We start from the raw sequence: 19238 nt of genomic DNA on the forward strand, positions 1-19238 counted from the left end.
GCTATGAGCTGGAGAGCGAGGGGAGAAAGGACAAAAGTTCGGCCCAGTCTTGAGGAGCACATTGTGATGGTCCCAGTGAGACTCCTTGTGTCCACTTGGAGCACGTGGTGTAGAGCTGGGGTATCTGCTGTTGTGCTCTCTGAACGCTCCAAGAATCTTGGTATCGAATGGAAAGTACGGTTTCGGCCAGCAACTCAGGGCTCACAGATCACCTGCCTGCTGTCTTTCGTCAACGCACTCTAACAGTAATGAAGTACCCCCTACTCTACTGTTTTTCAAAAACTTTTTGATGGCAAATAATGTAGAATAATTAACAGTAACAGGTATGGGTTACTGTGCAACATTTCAATGCAAGTATACATCAGGTACTAATCAAATCAAGGTACCTAACATTCCCCTTCTTGGACATTACTTTAGGCTTGGGGGCCTGGAGCTCCTTTCTTTCATTACCCATAAAATATACCCTAGGTTATTTTGAGCTGTAGTCACCCCTCCATGCTGTGTGATACTACAGTCTTATTCCTTTGATGTAACTCTTACCTGTTACCACTATCTGTTACCCATACTCCCTCTGAGCACCCATATCCCTTCCTGTTTCTAGTAATTTCTATTCTGTATTCAAGTTGAGTTTTCAGCTTCCACATATAAGGAATAAGCAAGTGGTGTTTGTCTATCTGAGTCTGCCTTATTTTTCTTAATGTCCTCTATAACCATTCATTTTGCTGACAATGACAGGTTTTTACTCTACTCTAAGGCAGGATAATGCACCATTGTGCATGTACACCACATTTTCTTCACCCACCCATGTGGTGATGAACACCTTAGTTGACTCAGTATCTTGGCTGCTGTCAACACTGCTGCAATAGACACATGGTGGAGCAGGATTTCGTGTCTTTTTGGCTACATACCCAGTGGTTGGATTGCCTGGTCAAAGAGCAGTTCTACTTCCAGCTTTAAAAGAATCTCCATACTTTTTCCATAGTCAGTGTACAAATTTACAGTTTTTACAGGACTCTGCCAGTGTGTAATTTTTGACCTCATGCACAGTCATTTCCTTGGGGAAGGGTGGTTTGTTCTTTGATGATAGCAAACCACCTTGCTTGCAGTGACACTGCCTTCAGTCTGCATAGACTTGAGCAAAGTTAGGTTGCTGGCACATCTTGAATTGGTGGCAGAAAACAACCACAAGAAGAGACATAAACACAGACCAATTCCTCTTCATGGACCAAAATAATGATGACAGGAAAGAAAAAAGACAGAGTCTCATTTCATATGTAACTGAACAGCTCTTCCCCATTTTAAAAGAACTCTAAGTTCACCCTGGGAAATCTCAAGATGACTTACACCTGTGCCCTATTGATTCCACAAAATAAAATATTCTGCAAGCTTCTTTATTGTTGTTTTCTAGAGAATGGCTTTTATTTTGTAGAACACTAGATAGCTGACAGTTGAAGAAGAGCTTTCTGCCAGTTCAGACCTGGGACTCTAGTCCCAAGGGCTCAAGTCATTGGGTTCCTACTCACCTATATGGGAGATCTGGTTTCAATTTCTGGGTCCTGGCTCAAGCCTTGGGTGTTTTGGCATTTGGGAAGTGAATCAGCAAATAGAAGCTCTCTCTTGCCCCCTCATTTTTTTCACTCTCTTCTGTTGAATAAAAGTTTTAAAACATTTTTAATTAAATTCAACAAATACCAATATCACATGAATAGTCAAAGGAACATGGGACAGATATAACAAATAGGAAATAAATAACAAATAACAGAACAGTAGTCTTAAATGTCAAATGGACTCTGAACTGAGAAGCAGGAAAGTAGAATTAAAACTTCAGACTCAGAAAGGCAAATACACCGTCTTAGTCTTACGCTAAAACTTAAATGAAAACCGGAAGTTAACGAGGGTCAGTGTGTAGGAGGGCGCAGGTGGTCCAAATGAAAGGAGGTGAGGTTGAAATACTGACCAGCACTTCCAGTGCGAGTGTTTCTAAACACTTCGGAATTCTTCAAGAAAGAGCTTGCAATAAAACAGCTATAGACACGATGGGATTTGCATCTTTCTGGATATAATGTAAGTAATGCTGCGGATTTGCACCCTTCTACTGGGTAGAGTCAGGGACAAAGCCGAGACCCAGAGGGAAGCTACTCCTTGCAGCACCACGAATTCGGACGGGTTGGGTAGCAAAGAATTAAGGCTACCTGAGAACTGCCAACGAATGGTCCGGAAGCTGGGGGTTGGAAAACGATGCTCCAGGTGAAGGTCGCACTCACAACCGCGGCATCAGGCCCACACCCATGCTTTCTAAGTACCGCGCGCCACCGGAGTGCCCAGTCCTTTTCACCTTACTCTTTATACCGCCTCCACGGAGGCACAGGGCGCCGTGACTCGCCTTCCGCTGTCCCAGAGCCCTGGCACCACCCGAGTCCCCGGCCGAGTCTCCCCAGGTGCGCTCGGTGTCCCGGGCCAGGTGTCCCGGGCGCGCGGGAAGCCGGCCTAGTTTGGGCTTCGGTCCCCACAGGAGCCACCGGCTGGAGGCGCCGAGCGCGCTCCAAGGACCGGGACGAAATCGGACGCGTCCTGGTTGGGGAGCGAGCAGAACTCAGCCGCTGGCTCGGGGGTCCCGAGCCCGAGGGAACGGGAGTCCTCGTGGGACCAGGGAGCCCTTTCAGTGGGAGTTAACCAAAATCGCGCTCCAGTCCCGCTCGGAAACGCGTGGGAATGCCGGGCGCCCACCGCAGGGACTGGAGAGGGCGGCCGCTTCTCCTACGCAGCCGTCGGGGGCCTGGAGACAGGGACCTGCTCCCAACCTGCGCCCCCGCCCCTGGGACCTTAGGGTGGGGCGCACCTGGGGAAAACGCCAGAAACGGGCCAGGTGCGTCTCCGCGATTCTACGCGTCTTTACCGTAGGTGAACATGGTTTTATTTTGTTGTTTTGTTTTGTTTTGTTTTGTTTTTCCCAGTAACGTGTGAATCATAAGAGCGCTCTAGAAGTAACTACCCGCGTTTTCACGGAGTGTGGGGGTCATTCCTGAGAGTGGGAGATAAGGTGTAGAGAAACGAAGCATAATAAACGGGGCTTTTATACGTCTATTTTCTTTTTTTTTTTTTAATAAAACCTATATAAGAGTACTTCATAAATTTTATGAAAACTGGAGGTAAAGAGATTTATATTGGTGCAGAATTTTTGAGACTGATGCATAAATCTGCAAATTAATAAAATGTATTGCCACCCCACAGGAAATAGGATTTCCTAGTTCTCCACATGCTGAATAATGTGGGATGTAGCTGGGCCACTCTGAGCGTCCAGCTCTGTTTCCTCTGCATCTTTTATCCAGGGTTGCTACTATTGTTTTTGCAGGCAGTGCACAGGTGTGTGTGACTTGCAAGTGTCACCAGCTCTGTGTTGTCATTCAATGCCCACTCCACTTTCAAAATTTGCAATGATGGAGAGATTTCTGGAGTGTGTGAGAGCCAGTGGTCAGGTCTCAGAGTCCATAGTGTGTTGTGTAGCATGAGAGCCACATGTCACATGGCAGAGGTCTGCCCAGGAGTCCCCAAGGGGGTCCACCTTGTGGGTGTTTGCACAGCCACAGCAGGCCCCGTGGACTTAGTGCTCCACTTGCTCACTTCCTGTTCAGGAAGCTGGGACTGCCATCCAGTGTGCACGGCTTTTATTATAGCGCCAGGAACATCGGTTTCCCATACTGTTAATATTTTACTCCATGTTCTATATATTTGGTTGTCTATTCATGTATTTATAAATGGGAATATTAGTATTTGTGTTACTCCCGGTTTACTCTGGTTGCTTGTTCTGTCTAAACTCTATCCGTTGGAAGTAAGCCCGCAAATGGCGGTCCCATTAGGGGAGTGGGTAATGAACATACTGCTCTTGGAAGGGAGAGCATCTACACACAATTTTTTGTTGTGCTTTCTGCATTTATTTCTTTATTCAGCCATCTATTTATATCAGCGTGTGCTCATAGAGTTTTTTCGACCAGTTTTATTTTTTAACATTTATCTAATTTAGAGATTCCATTTTTGATTCTTGTCCTTCCTCCTTGCACTTGACTTTTTTTTTTTTTAAGAATTATTTATTAGAAAGGCAGAGTTACAGAGGTTGAGAGACAGAGACAGAGATCCTCCATCTGCTGGTTCACTCCCCAAAGGGCCGCTAGCCCTAGCCGAAGCCAGGAGCCAGGAGCTTTGCAGGGTCTCCCATGTAGATGCAGGGGCCCAAGCACTTGGGCCATCTTCCACTGCTCTCCCAGGCTCATCAGCAGGGATGCTGGATGGGAGGCAGAGCAGCAGTTTGGAACCAGCGCCCATAGGGATGCTGCAGCCACAAGCAGCATCTTAACCCGCTAAACCAGAGCGCTGGCCCCTAGACTTTGGTTAAAATCCAATGATACCTGATTGTTTTTGGTTTGAGAATTTCCATTGTGTATATTTGGAACTGTTGGAATGGGAATGAAAATGCTTGGGCTTCGGTCCCCTAAGGAGCCACAGGCTGGAGGTGCCGAGCGCGCTCTGCGGGCGAGAACGAAATCGGACGCGTCCTGGTTGGGGAGCGGGCCGAGCGCGGCCGCTGGCTCGGGGGTCTCGAGCCCGGAGAACGGGAGTCCTCGGGGGACCAGGGAGCCCCTTGAGTGGGAGTTACCAAAGCCGCGCTTCCGTCTCTCCGGGGAACGCGCTGGGAACGCCGGGCGCCCGCCGCAGGGACGGGAGAGCGCGGCCGCTCCTCCTGCGCAGCCGACGGAGGTCTGAGGACCCGGACCCGCTCCTTCCCTGCGCCCCCGGCCCTGGGACCTGAGGGTGGGCGCACCTGGGGCAAGCACCGGAACCGGCCGCTGGCGTCTCCACGGTTCTGCGCGTCTCCACGGTAGGTCAAAGTGGTTTTTTTCGGAAGCGTGTGAGGTCATAATGGCGCTGTCGGAGCGTGCGCGTTTTCTCGCAGAGTGGGAGAATGGGGGCGTTCTTGTGGGTGGGCGCTGTGGACGACAGTGAGACATGATGCCGCACAGCGGGACTTCCTATGCTGGCTTTTTAAATTAAATAAACAAGCTGTATGTCCAAGTGTACTTCAGAAAGATGTGGAAAATGGAATTAAAACAGGCCAGGCAGGAGACTCAGCATAGAGGCAGAAGACTGAGCGCGCTATCTGGTTGAGGCCGGGGGGGTTTTTAGGGCATGGGTCTTGCCTCCCCACCTCTGCTCCTCTTGGAACAAAGGACTTCTTGGATGTAAATAGAAAAACTCCTATCTGACTTTCCCCCCTGAAGTTATCAGACAGGAGGAAGCCTGGCTGGTGCTGCCCTGGGTAAGAGGAAGGGTGAGCAAGACCCCCTGGAGGATCAGGATTCAGAGCAGGGTATTTGAAGTGCAGATACTGGGCTGCATCTGGAAGGTTATCAGGCAGAAGGGGCGGGACCCCCACCAGGCAGGTTATGGGGTAGAAGGCAGAAGGGTGGGATGCAAATCCTGGGCTGCCCCTGAAACGCTATTGGGATGACTTTGAGATGCATATGCTGGACCTAGATGTCTTCTCTTTAGGCCTTTGTCACACACACATAAGCTCATATCTGACTTCCTACCTAACAAGACGTGCTACAGGAACAGGGCACAAAAGAACCACTGAGTGTGCCCCGCTGTTCTGTGACACCACGGTTCCTCTGAAACAACTGGGGAAAGTACAAAACATGCACCACTGGGAAGTCTGTCGCTTGCCACGTCTTCCCCTTGCCCCCATGGCTTGCTATCCAGCGGTGCTTTCAAATGGATATTTTCTCAATTTCTTCAAACTCCAGGTGCAATCATAAAAGTTGAAGAATTGGGTACCCAGCCTACCACCTGTTGCGTGCTAACCCAGTGCTCCACCACTTGAGCTCATTCCCCCCAACTCCAGGACAAGAAAGCTTGGGCTGTGACTGTCACCCACCTCTGCAGGACAGTGATGCAAACGACAGGGGGAACCAGGGAGCAGAAGCACCATTCACTGTGCCCTACTCATTTCTGATGGCGCCCTGGCAAGTGCTGTGTTCTGCCAGCAGGCCGCCAACCAGAAAAGCAAATGGGTGCTGCCTCAACTTCCTCAGACTTGAGGTCAAAAGCACAGTGTGGAGAATGTGGGCATCGACCCCACCACCTCTCGCATGCTAAGCAAGCGCTCTACCACCTGAGCTAGTTCCCCACCAGGCAGCAGGCTTCCTGTTTATTTTATTGGGCCATCCACGTCTGCACGACTTCGCCTAGAGCTCCGGGAAAAGCAAGGGCATTCGCAGAAAACCTGGCCCGGACCGAGGGGGCATCTACTCCAACACCGCCAGGGCGGGAGCAGGGACGACTCACCTCGAAAAGGGAAGGGAAAAGTGTGGGGCGGCCGGACCTCAAGGGTCAGACTTTCTAAGGGTCCTGGCGCTGATAGTGTTAGGTAGGAAGTCAGTTATGAGCTTATGTGTGTGTGACATAAAGGCCTAAAGAGAAGACATCTATGTTCAGCATATGCATCTGCTGACAATATTTTCAGGGGCAGCCCGGTATTCACATCCTGCCCTGCCCCCTTCTACCTGATAACCTGCCAGGTGGAGATCCCAGCCCCTTCAGCCTGACAAATCTTCCACAATCTCCCAGATGCAGCCCAGTATCTGCATTTCAAACACCCTGCTCCAGATCCCCATTCTCTAGGGGTCCTGCTCACCCTTCCTCTGAACCCAGGATGCCACCAGCTAGGCTTCCTCCTGTCTGATACCTTCAAGGGAAAACTCAGATAGGAGCTTCTTAATATTTACATCCATAAAATCCTTTGTTTCAGGAGGAGATGTGAGAAGACAAAGACCCATCTCCTTAAAAACCCCCGGCCTCAACCGGACTGGGCGCTCAGCCCTCTGCCTCTCTGCTGAGCCGCCCACCTGGTTTGGCCAGGTGTACTTCACTCAACCATATAACCTTGCTCCTTCCTCCCCCCCCCCCCAAGTCCCAGCGACTGCACTTTTTCCCAGGTCCTGTCTGGAGAGGTGCCCATCCATCCTTACGGATGTCCCTTCCCTAATAAACCTTGCTATTTTACCTCCCACTACTCTCTGTCTCACGCCTGAATTCTTTCTTGCGCGAAGACAAGAACCCTGCAATTTCTCCGGTAACAATAGGAGCGCGGCCTTCAGTGCCCACGTTGTTTCTGCCCGGTTTCGAACCGGGGACCTCTCCCTTATTAGGCGAGCGTGATGACCGCTACACCACACGCTACGGATTTCTATTCAATTGTATGAATTGGATATTTTTAAAAATCTATTCTCAATTGAGCACTACAAGTTGGATATTTTTGGTACATACAGGCTTCTGGCTTGACAGTTCTTTTCTCTCAGCTTTTCTTCTGACCTCCACATTTTCTGATGGGAAATTAAAATTGTGCTCACTTTTCTCAGGATGTTTTCCACGTTTTTTTCTTTCTTTCTTTCTTTCTTTTTTTTAGCAGTTGTGGTGAGTTGTGGCAGCAGCGACGAGAGTGAGGAGGCTCAGGAGGGCCCCGTGGACCCCGAGGGGGCTCTGAGGAGGACGTGGACGGGCATGGGGATGGGCACGAGCACGAGCAGGGCCCTGGCCGCTGAGCAAGGCCCCGCAGGGCTGAGGGCTCTGAAGGCAGCCCCGGCCCGGGCTCCTGGCCTGTCCCAGGCCGCCTCAGGCTCCTGCTTCCCCAGAAGAGGATCAGCCCCTAGGCGCGGACTGTTGGCACGATCCCCGCTCCCAAGAGAGTGTGTCTCCTGCAGGAGCCCAAGGCCCACGGCCGGGTCGAATCGCCCGTGGCAGGCCTCGGGGTCGGCCCGTGTCCTGAAAGAAGAAACTCCAGGAGTCTGCCTTCGCCCAGCAGAGCTGACCGGCTAGACCCTGGGCTTCCAGATGCTGCAGCCCGTCAGCGTGGGAGCAGCCTCGGAAGGGAAGGGGCTGGGCCGACGGGCAGGAGCCCAGGGGCACGCGTTCGACCTGTTCCGGCGGCGGATGGCGCAGGTGCACAGGCGCAAGGGGCCAGCGAGGACTGCGGCACCCGGGAAGCGCCCGCCGGTCGCTGCGGCTCGCTGTCCCCGGCTCACCAGTCCCTGCAGTCAGAGTGGTAGCGTGTTTGGTGGTCGGTCAAACCTGGAAGACATTCGTAATGTCGCAAATGGAAGCCCTGTTTCGTGTTCCAAGAATCTCAGAAGTTGTGAATGTCCTTAGTCAGACACCAGTTAGAGTAAACGACAAAAATGGTGTAAAAGTAGAAAAGCAGACCCCTCCGGTACCGTGGGAGGTGTTCTCAGTCCAGGTGGGAGACCGCCCGCCCGAGCTAGGAAGTCTGTGTGATGGTCAAAGCGCCCTAAAGAATTCTGGCGGTGAGTCCAGAGAAAAGCAGGCCAGGGCGCTAAGGCCACGCAGAAGGGCCAGGCGGCTGTGAGCGGGGTCGGGAGTGTGGTGAGGACACTGCGCCCCCTACAGGCCGCAGGGCAGAACTTCTGCCTGCTCCGGGTTCACTGTCAGCGGTAACAATTCCATCTGTTTACACTATAAACCAGTATTACAGCTTTGTCTTTGTCTTCTTCTTACTTTCTATTCCTTTGCTGAGACTTCCAGGCTTTCTTTCCGTGTGAGGAGAGTGTGTCTTTTCATGTTGGAACATTATCACATCTGCTTGATGGTTTCTGTCAGATATCCTAACACCTGTGTCTTCTCATCTTCCACGACGATGGCTTGTTGATTCTCACACAAAGTAGCACTTCCTAGTTCTCCCTATGCTGAATAAAGTGGTTTGCATCCTGGCCAGGTTTACCGTCTTGACACTGTTTGCCCTTTAAGTCTTTGGCCCAAGTGGCTACTATTTTTTTCAGGCATAATCTACCCCCCCCCCCCCAAAGTGTACTGAGCAGAAGCTGATTTCAGAGTGGAGCTAGGACTCCGACTCTGGTACTCGGGAACTGAACACTTTGATATGGGATGCAGGTGTCGCAAACAGTGTTTTAACCACTGCAACAAATGCCACCCTTGGGCTCTCTAGTTTTTTCCATTTGTCCGCATGTCTGTTTTCATGCCAATACCATGCTGTTTTGATATCTATAGCTAAGTAATGTATTTTGAAGTGAATCTGTATGTCAGCTTCAGTGGTATGGACACTTCAACAACATTAATTCTTCCAATCCATGAACACAGAATACCTTTCCATTTATTTCTGTCTTCTTCAATTTCTTTCATCAGTGTTTCATGTTTTTCAATATGCAGGACTGTCATCTTCGTTAATCCTAAGTATTCTAATATTTTTAGTGCTTGTTAATGTAACAATTTTCTGGACTTGTTTTCAGATACTTTTTTGGTGTAAAGAAACAAAACTATTTTTTGCATGTTGATTTTGTAACAAATTTTTTCTAAATTCATTTATTAGTTCTAATAATTTTTGGATTAATTCTTTGGGATTTTCTACATATAATAATACCATGTAATCTGCACAGTCTTACTTGCTTTTTTCTAATTTGCATGCCTTTATTTGTTTTTCTCATCTCATTGTTCACAGCACTTCCACGTTTTGAAAAGAAGTGGAGAGGATGGGAATTGTTGTCTCGTACTAAATCAGATAAAATCTCACCATTTCCTGGTATGGTATTATGGATTCTCATGAACAGCCTTTATTGCGTAGAGTGAATTTTCTTCTATACCTATTTTGTTGCAAATTTTTTTAAAATCGTGAATAGATGTTATACTTGATCAGATTCTTTTTCTGCACCCATGGGCACGTGGTTTCTAACTTTCATTTCTGTTCGTGTAACAAATCACTTAGACTTGGATATGTTGAGTCAAACAGGTATCTCTGAGATAAATCCCACCTACTCACAGTGGGTAACCTTCTTGGTGCTGTAGTTGAGTTATTTTTTCTATTTTTGTGTCTATGTTTCTTTGTAAGTTTTTCTCTTGTGATATCTTTTCTTGGTTTTGGTGTCAGGGTGATGCTCGTCTCATAAAATGAGTTTCAAAGTATCACTCTCTACTATAATTTGGAAGATTTTCAGAAAGATTAGCATTAATTTTTTTAAAGGTTTAGTGGAATTGAGCTGTGTAACCAGCTGGTGATGAGCTTTCATGAGGAAGTGTTTGATTCCTTCAGTCTCATTTGGTCTTGATCTGGTCAGGCTATTTCTTTTTATTCAGTCTTGGGAGGTTGAAGATTTCTAGGAATTTATGTCTTCTGCATTATCCAATTAGTTAAAACAATTCTTTATAATAAACTCTTATCCTCTTTTTCATTTCTGTGGCTTCCAGTGTCATGCCTCCACTTTTTACATTTTGTTTATGATTCTTCTCTTTTTTCTTAGTTATTGAGCTATGCATCTTAAATTTTGTTTATATTTCATAAAAGAAACTGCTCTGTTGATTTTTCTAGTTTCTATTTGATTAATTTCTTTTTTCTAAAGATTTATTTATTTGTTTGAAAGGCAGAGTTACAAAGAGGCAGAGGCAGAGAGAGAAGTCTTCCAACCGCTGGTTCACTCCCTAAATGGCTGCAATGGCCAAGCTGGGTCGATCTGAAGCCAGGAGCCAGGAGCTTCTTCCTGGTCTCCCACTTGGGTGCAGGGGCCCAAGCACTTGGGCCATCCTCCACTGCTTTCCCAGGCCATAGCAGAGAACTGGATCAGAAGTGGAGCAGCTGGGACTTGAACCAGCAGCCATATGGGATACCAACACTTGCAGGAGGTGGCTTTACCTACTGTGCCACAGCACTAGCAGTTTGATTAATTTCTCATATTGTTTTCCTCTGTTAATTTAGGCTTTGGTTTGCTCCTTTTGGTTCCTTGAAATGTTGTTATCTTTGGGGGCTTTTTTTTTAATGTAGGCATTTATTGCTATAAACTTCCCTCTTAATACTCTTTTTGCTGCATCTCATAAGTTTTGGTAAGTTGTGTTTTTATTTTTTATGAAGATACTTTAAGGACTCCTTTTATTATTTTTGATCCAGTGTCCAAGATCGTGTTAGTCACTCCCAGGTGTTTGTGAATTTTCCATTTTCTTGTTATTACTGATTTCTAGTTTCAATCCATTGTGTTTGGGAAAGATAGTTGACATGATTTCTACCCTCTTGAGCTTTTTCAGACTTGTTTGTGACCTAGTGTGATCTGCCCTTGAGAATGTTCTGTGTGTGCTTAAGGAGATTGTGTTTCTGCTGTCAGGTGAAAAGTGTGCCCATAGGTCCGTTTAGTGCATAGTGTTAAGCTCCTTGTTTCTTTATTATTTTTCTATCTAGACATTATTGGACGTGGGGTACCGAAATCTATTATTGTATCGCAACAGATTGGTCAGCCCGATGGTGCTGTCTAAGTACTTAAACTATCTCCACTCTTCTTCAATCATTTCCTTTTGCTCTTCTGGTTGAATGTGCAGAAACACACACCTGTAGCACATACGTGTAGTCACACACCAACATGCACAAATGCAGACACAGACACGTGCAGATATACGTGTACTCACACGCACATACAGCCTGGCACACACGCATGTACACACACGCCTCACTCCAGGTGAACAGGTATTTCCTTCACAAGGGAAGTCCTATACCCAAGTAGGTTCCTTCCATTCACTCCTCATCCACTTCCCTCAGTGAATATGTGTAGTTTCTGATGACTTCATCCAGTGTGAGCTTATCTCTCACATGCTTTATGGCTGTTACCTGTAGGATTTTTTTTAGTTTGGGCTGTCCTCACGGAGAACACGCGCCTGTAGTGTGTAAAGCAGGGGAAAGTGCTGACCCTGTGTGTCAGGAATGGTGGGATCCAGGCACACATTCTCCAGGTTTCCTACTCAGACCTCACTCAGTTCTCAGGTGACGAGCCCTCTAAGCTCTTGGAGACTGAGTGGCCATCAGACGTTTGGACACCACAGTCACAGGGACGCCTCCCTGCTTTGTGACGTGTGGGCGCCCACGCCTTGACCCTAGAGGTACAGATCCAGCAGCCTGCTCTGTGTCGCCCCCTACCGTCACCCCGGGGTACTCCCAATTGTCTGTCACCCCCTGTCTCCACCTGCAGCCTGGTCCTGAATGCAGGGCAGAGCCACCAGGGAAAGTCCTGGCTTCCTGGTCAGGAGACTGAACCCCAGAATGACCAAGAAACCCCATGGAACAAGAACGACCAAGGGAGTCACCGGAAAGCAAACCCACAGGCCTGTCTTAGTACTACTGGGTGCACCGTGAGTTACAGTCAGAGGCTCTGGTCATAAACAACTCACCATGAACTTAGAGACCTGAACCAAGCCAGGGCCACCAGCTAGGCCAGACTGGCCCCTGGACACACACACTCCACAAATCTCCAAATAGAACTGTAGTCTTTGAAAACAGAGCTGGCTTTGAAACCACAACATGCAGAGCTTAAACTTGGAAGTTTAACACAAGGCAGTCAAGTGCCTGTGAAATCCAACTGTGCACTGTTATTCAAAGTTTTACAGGAGACACAATGTTATCACGTTGAACTAAAATATCCAGTTTATAATAATCCAAGATTATTTAACATATGAAGAAACGGGAAAATCATAATTTTCACAGAGGTGGAGGAGCGAGGCCAGGGTGGGGGTGAGGGGCCGGCACTGTGGCCTAATAGCTAAGCCTCTGCCTGTGGTGCTGGCTCCACTTCTGATCCAGCTCTCTGCTGTGGCCTGGGAAAGCAGTGGAAGATGGCCCAAATGCTTGAACCCCTGCATCCGTGTGGGAACCCAGAGGAGGTTCCTGGTTCCTGTTTCCTGGCTTCAGATCGGCCCAGCTCTGGCCCATGTGGCCATTTGGGAAGCGATCCAGCGATGGAAGATCTTTCTCCGTCTCTCCCTCTCTCTTCTGTAAATCTACCTCTCAAAAAAATCTTATTTTTATTTTCATGGAGGGAGGATAATCTATAGACACCAATATGTAAATTAAAGATGTATTTATTTGAGAGGCAGAGTTATGGAGAGAGAGACAGATTCTTCCTGCTGGTTCACTCCCCAAATGGCTACAGTGACTGGGGAGACTCATCAGTTACTGCAATCTTATACACACACAGACACAGACACAAATCTTTACTTACCTATTTATGTATGTAAAAGGAGAGAGACTGACAGAGAGCATTCACCAGCTGATCCACTCCCCAAGTGATTGCATTAGAAAGTGCTAATGGTAGTTAATCAAAGTGGCCTCTCGGTAATGTTTAATCCATTAGTCAATGTGTGTTCATCTTCTCACACGTACGAAGCAGACACTTGAGAAATCCATTGTTTGTTAGGAAATTCCTGACACCTACATTTCCTCTGTGTCTGTACAGAAGCTCCACAAACAGAGGCTGTGTGGCTGTGACCCAGTCGCACACTGGAGTTTGCAGGGAGCCCACACAGCACATGCAGGGGCTCTAAGAACTGAGCAGGAGAAATGTGAGTGAGGGACTGTGTCCCCAGCCCCAAGCAGGCCTGGCTGAGCCCAGTGGTCAGGGAGGTCCAGACAGCAGCAGAGGCCGCCGGGCTGTGCAGCTCAGGAGTGGGTAAGGAAACCCTGGGTCTGCCATCAGATCAGCTCCGCTGGGCCCTCCTCCTCCCACCTCCACTAACCTGGCACAGCTGCTCCTGTGGCTGGGACAGTGTCACCTGAACGTGAGGTCACTGTGTGTCCATGCAGGGCAGCACATTCCCTTGCAGCAGGGCCTGGGCTGGGCTCTGAGGAAGGGGGTGGGTGGGTGGGGATGAGAGCAGTGCCCCCAGGCAAGCCTGCACTGCAGGGGGTGCCCGGTGTCAGCCTGGCTGCTGCCTTCTCCTTGCTGTCTGCTGGACAGATGAGAAAGAGGCCATCTCTGAAAGGCTTGAGGGCCCCAGAGCTGATGGGTGATCCTGAGACCAAGGCCACACGGCACTCAGTGAGCTCTGGACCGTAACTGCAGAACTCGAGCATCCAGCGCAGTGGCATTATGACGCTTTGGAAGTGAACATTTAAAGAGCTAGACACACAGAGAAGGGCAGGCAAGATAAGGGACCTCCTCAGTGGGCTCTAAGTCCTGATTCCCTGCATGCAGGAAGCAGCACCAGCACCCAGGGGCCCCTCTTTTCTGGACATGACACCCCAAGGCAGCCCTGGACTCCAGCACTCAGTGACCTTGTGTGAGAAATGTAGAGTACTTTTTGAATGTTCAGAAGAGGGGGCCAGCACTCTGGTGTAGAGGGTGAAGCTGGCCATATGGGCTCCAGTTCAAGTCTTGGCTAATGGCCTGGGAAAGCAGCTGAAGAGGGCACACAAATGCTTGCGCCCCTGCACCCACATGAGAATTCAGAAATCGCTCCTGGCTCCTGGCTTTGGATAGTCCCAGCTCTGGCTGGTGAGGCCATTTGGGGACTGAACCAGTGGATGGAAGACCTTTTTCTCTGTCTCTCTCACTGTCTGTAACTCTACTTCTCAAATACATAAAATCCTTTTAAAAATTGCTAAATTATAGTAAACTAGGGGGAAAAACCTCTTTTTTGTAATTCACACACTGATGGGTAACTGACTTTTGGGAATCATTTGGGAAAAAACCCCAAGGTAGCCCAAAAATATACAAAACTCAACTCAATGAGAACAACAGAAATGCGAATGTATCTTTCTGTGCATACTTAGGCTTCTCTACTCACGACTGACTGAGTATAATTAAAATATATCAGCAGAAAAGTCAATAGACTGTGAAACTGGACATAAACTGTGCAACTAACCAACCTGAATGCTGTTCCTGATACAGTTTTTCAGAAATTAAAAAATGCTACAAGCTAAAAAAAAAAAATGTTGGCAAAGTGTCCATTGCTGACTCTACAATACTCCTTCCCAGTTGGTCCTGAGCATTGGTGGTGAGAGGAGGGTGGGACGAGAACATAATCAGGTCCCAGGAACCCAGAGCCCTCTGCACCTGCTCCTCACCCAGCTGCCTTCTGCTCATCAGGGCAGGTTCACCACAATTAGGACCAGGAGGATTCTGGGCTCAGCAAATGAGGGCCCAGCAGGGAGAGGGCAGAGCTGGCTCCAGGGGTCCACAGAGCACACAAGGAGCCTTTTCCCCTGGCAGAGCCAAACTCCTGACACTGACATGTTGACAGCAGTGAGAGTGTCCCTGAGCACTGGGACTCAGGGAAGGATAAAGAGGCCTGGCTGTGCTGCTCTCCACAGCTCCAGCCAGAGCCCCTGCACATGCTCAGGTGAGTGATGCTGAGTGCCAGGGGGGCTGCCCCAGGCAGGGCTGGTCAGGGGCAGGTGGGGAGAGGGAGGGTCTCAGCTCCCCTGTGCCTGTGGAAGAGGAAGGTGTGAGGACCCAGGGAGAGGATGGGGATCCCTTCCCAATGCACCCAGCAGTGTCTGCTTGTCTGGCCCTGGAGGGAGCCGCTGTGCAGCAGCACCACTGATGCTCTGAGCCCAGGGCTGCTGGGTTTCCCAGGCGTGAGGGAGGCTGGGGGCATCAGGCAGCAGTGGGCTTTCAGCCTGCAGTGGGGAGCTCTTCCCCCAGGCTCCCTGCCCTTCTGCACTCTCCCTCCCAGCACTGGGATTTTTGTAGTGTTTTAACTTAAATGTGTCTCTTCCTTTGGTGTCCTTTACTGTTTGGGGATAGGATATTGTTGGCTTCTTTTTTATTATTTCATTTTTTCTGAATTTCTCTTCCTTAGACTCACAACATAGCACAGTACCTAATTATAGGGAATTGAAAAAGTGTGACAACCAATGTGAGGACAATGACACTGACAACCGTTCTAAAACATCTGTCTTTTCTTGTTGCACTGCAGACATCCACTCAGGTAGTCCTCACTGTGGACCCAGCTGGGACAAAGCACTGACCTGTCCATAGATGAGAAGGTAGGGTCTGAGGGAGAGCAGGTTGTATGTCCAAGGCCATACCTAGGAACATTCTCTCAAGAAACAGAACAAGGACAAGGCAAGCAGGAGGAAAAAAAGTTTCTCACTGACCCCACCCAGAGTACAGTTGAACACAAGTCTTAGCTCTGCCAGTCAGTCCTGCCTGGGGTGAGGCTTGGCCCTTCTATCTCCTCCCTCCGTATTAACACACTTATCACTTCTTTGTGTTGGGAACACTCAAAATCCTCTCATCCAGGTACACAGAAACATGCAATTGATTGTTGCCAGTCATAGACATCTTGCTGTGCTATAGACATTAGAAGTTATTCCTCCTATAAAGCTGCACCCTTCTACACATTAACCTACCTCCCTCCACACCTGTACCTCCCCCGCCCACACACACACCTTTTGCAGCCTCTGGTAACTGCTTTTCTGCTGTCTGCACACTTGAGATGACATTTTCGTTTCTACACGTAAGTAAGACTATGCAGGGCTTGACTTTTGTGCCTGGCTTATTGCCAGCTCTCATTGAGGACTGGTAACAAAGATGGAGAAGAGACACACCAGCACAGTCCAGTGGAGCAGGTTGTTGAGTGTGAGCCATGAAAAAGAAGGACTTCAGGGTTACAGCTTGGATCGACAGAGGTCATTGTCCCATGTTCAGCAGCTGTCTAGGAAAAAAGTCCTCATGCCCTTTTGGACACAAGGGACACAGAGTAGGCTTATTTGGGAAGGCTGGTGATGAACAAATACAGAATTTACATTTCAGTTTTAGTTGTCATCATCTTTGTGACAAAAAAAAGGAAGCAAGCAAGGAAGAGATGAAAGTCAATTTCAAAAGAGAAAAGAACTATGGGCGGTGTACTTTTTTCAGACCCTGCTATTAATCTAAACACAAAGAAAACTCACAGACCTGAACTTGGTCAGTTTTACGTCTTTGTGTTCCTCAAAAGGTTTCCCTCATTCCGTTGATGAAGTTGGGAGATGACTGGGATTGACGTCATCCACGGAATGATCTTCTTTTTTCTCGCTGGACCTGGAGTTGTGGGGAACTTCCTTTTGCTTGTGAGATATGTACATACTTTGGTCATGGGTCTTGAGAAAAAGCCCACAGACCTTGTCCTCATCCACTTGGCTGTTTCAAACATACTCATTATTTGCACCACAGGGATCAGAGACATAACCCCTGTCATTTATTTCAGAAATTTCCTAGGTGACATTGGTTGCAAAGCTGTGATTTACCTGAACAGGGTGGCTTGGAGCCTCTCCATCTGCACCACCTGCCTCCTCAGCATAGTCCAGGCCATCACTGTCAGTCCCAGGACCACCTGGTGGAGAAAGCTCAAACCCCGCACTGCCTGGCAGCTTCTTCCCTACCTCCTCCTCTTCTGGGTCTTTAGTCTTCTCATAAGCTCTAACCTGCTCCACTACATCACAGCAGTCAACAGCGTGAACGGGTCTGGAGTTAGAATGTATGTTAGGTATTGCTACATGCTACCAGCTGGGCGAATAGTCAGGTGGCTTTTCCTCTCCCTCATGGCCCTTCGGGACCTCACCTTTCAGAGTGCCATGGGCTGGAGCAGTGGGCACATGGCTCTCCATCTGTACAAACATCACAAGCGTGTCCTCTACCTCCAGAGCTTCAGGACTGCAAAACATTCCAGCCCAGAGGTCAGAGCTACTCAGAGCATTCTCATTCTCATGACCTGTTTCCTCTTCTCCTATTGGACAGATTTCATTTTCTCTTTCTACATAGGGTCCACCTTGACTGGGGATTCTACCATATTACATATTAAAATATTTCTAGAACTAGGTTATGCCAGTCTCAGCCCCTTTGTCCTGACCAGCAGGGATGTTCACTTTGCTGAATGCTGGAGAGCTCACTGAGGTGGGCAGGGAGCTGCTTCTGTACAGACTCTGCCAGGTACCGAGGATGTCTCTAGGGATTGCCTTTCTCTGTATGGATCACAATAGTAAATTCATCAAGGCTTACAAAAATACACTTTCATTTAATAAGAAGTCTGTACCAGGCAATCTAAGCCTGTTGAGGGGTTCTAGGAAGTGGGCAATCCAGATTCTCCCCAGACTCCCATTCTGCCTTCCCTGCCGTGTAGCTTGTGTCTTCTTGTTTGCACAGTTGGTGGTGTAGTTTAGTCAGCATTCTGATCATGAGGAAAAAGTGGAAGGTAACAGACAAAAACAGACCACATGTATTCTCTCTCTCTCTCTCTCTCTCTCTCTCTCTCTCTTACACACACACACACACACACATACACTCTTTAGGAAAACAAAACTTTTTTTAGAAACTTCCAGTAAATATTTGGATATTTTGTTAAACTACTAAATAGCCACCTCTAAATGCAAGGTTGATTGGGGAATGTTGTTTTCTACTGGCACATGTTCCTTCCACAAGATAACCCAGTAGGCCGCAGCTCTCTACCTGAAGTATGAGACTCGTGACCCTGGCCCTCTTGGGATTGGTCACTTTGGAAAGAGGGAGATGTGCGGTGAAGACTGTTCTTTTCTTGATCCTGGAATACGTGAACCTGTCTTCAGGAGCTCCTTTTTATTTCAGTTATGTCGTTAGCAAACACAGGCTGTTGTCAGACAATGTAATAATTATTTACTTGCTTATAACTGCACCTACCCATGCGGTTTATCCCTCGTCTCAGCTCTCAAAGTGTGCTGTGTAGGATCAGAGGCACATATTCACAGGGCAGAGGTCTGCTAAGGAGTTCACAAGGGTGGGTTCCTTCCAGGTGGGCTCCCACAGTCTCAGCAGGACTGATGGCCTCTCTGGGCTCCATTTTCCCATTCCCTGACCAAGAAGCTGGGGCTATCAACTGGTGGCTGTGGCCTGCCCTTTCCAGGACTGTGACGCATTTTTGGCCATGCTACGGGAAAAATCAGGGCACAAAACACCCAGTGAGTGTGCCTCACCTGTCTGTGACCACAGTTCTGTGCCCTCTGAACCAAGAGGGCAACAAAGTACAAAATAAGAGGATGTGTGGGGGCCATCCCAGCCCTCCCTTGCTCTGCATGAAGGTGCAAACAGTAAAGCATGGAGAATGTGAACAGTGATTTCTGAGGTTCCCTTTCATTTTCACCATGACAGAAATTGCTATCTTTGTTCTTTTAGATAATAGTCATTCCAACATGACATAACAGAATAAAAATAAAATAGGGTTGGGCATTGTGGCACAGCTTGTTAAGATACCACTTGGGCTGCCTGCGTCCCATTCAGTAGTACTGGTACTTATTCCACACTTCTGATTCAGTTTCCTGTTAATGTGTCTGGGAGGTAGCAGATAATGACCTGAGTACTCTGTTCCTGACACTCAGATGGAATTCTTGGCTCTTGGCTTTGGCCTGGCCCAGCCCCGGCTCTTATAAGCATTTTGGGAGTGAAATAATGGAT

General features: G+C 48.3%; 1 protein-coding gene, 1 long non-coding RNA gene and 1 other non-coding gene across 3 annotated transcripts in view; 2 read left to right on the forward strand and 1 right to left on the reverse strand.

Moving 5' to 3' along the window:
- LOC103345140 (uncharacterized) overlaps positions 1–6978 on the forward strand; it is a 297246-nt gene extending 290268 nt beyond the window's left edge. Inside the window, exon 3 of the long non-coding RNA XR_016234428.1 lies at positions 6803–6978. This is a non-coding gene — a long non-coding RNA (uncharacterized LOC103345140). The remainder of the gene's footprint in view (positions 1–6802) is intronic.
- A 182-nt stretch (positions 6979–7160) lies between these two features.
- On the reverse strand, positions 7161–7229 carry TRNAI-AAU (transfer RNA isoleucine (anticodon AAU)). Its single transcript has one exon. It is a non-coding gene; the product is annotated as a tRNA-Ile (tRNA).
- A 9575-nt stretch (positions 7230–16804) lies between these two features.
- ORYCUNV1R1601 (vomeronasal 1 receptor oryCunV1R1601) lies at positions 16805–17707 on the forward strand. Its single transcript, NM_001167288.1, is given in 1 exon segment — positions 16805–17707. A coding segment is annotated over 1 exon segment (903 nt).
- The last annotated feature ends 1531 nt before the right edge of the window (positions 17708–19238 follow it).

This window comes from Oryctolagus cuniculus, chromosome 5 (assembly GCF_051225735.1).
Source record: "Oryctolagus cuniculus isolate XC-2025 breed Fujian yellow rabbit chromosome 5, ASM5122573v1, whole genome shotgun sequence".
Classification (NCBI taxonomy): Eukaryota; Metazoa; Chordata; class Mammalia; order Lagomorpha; family Leporidae; genus Oryctolagus; species Oryctolagus cuniculus.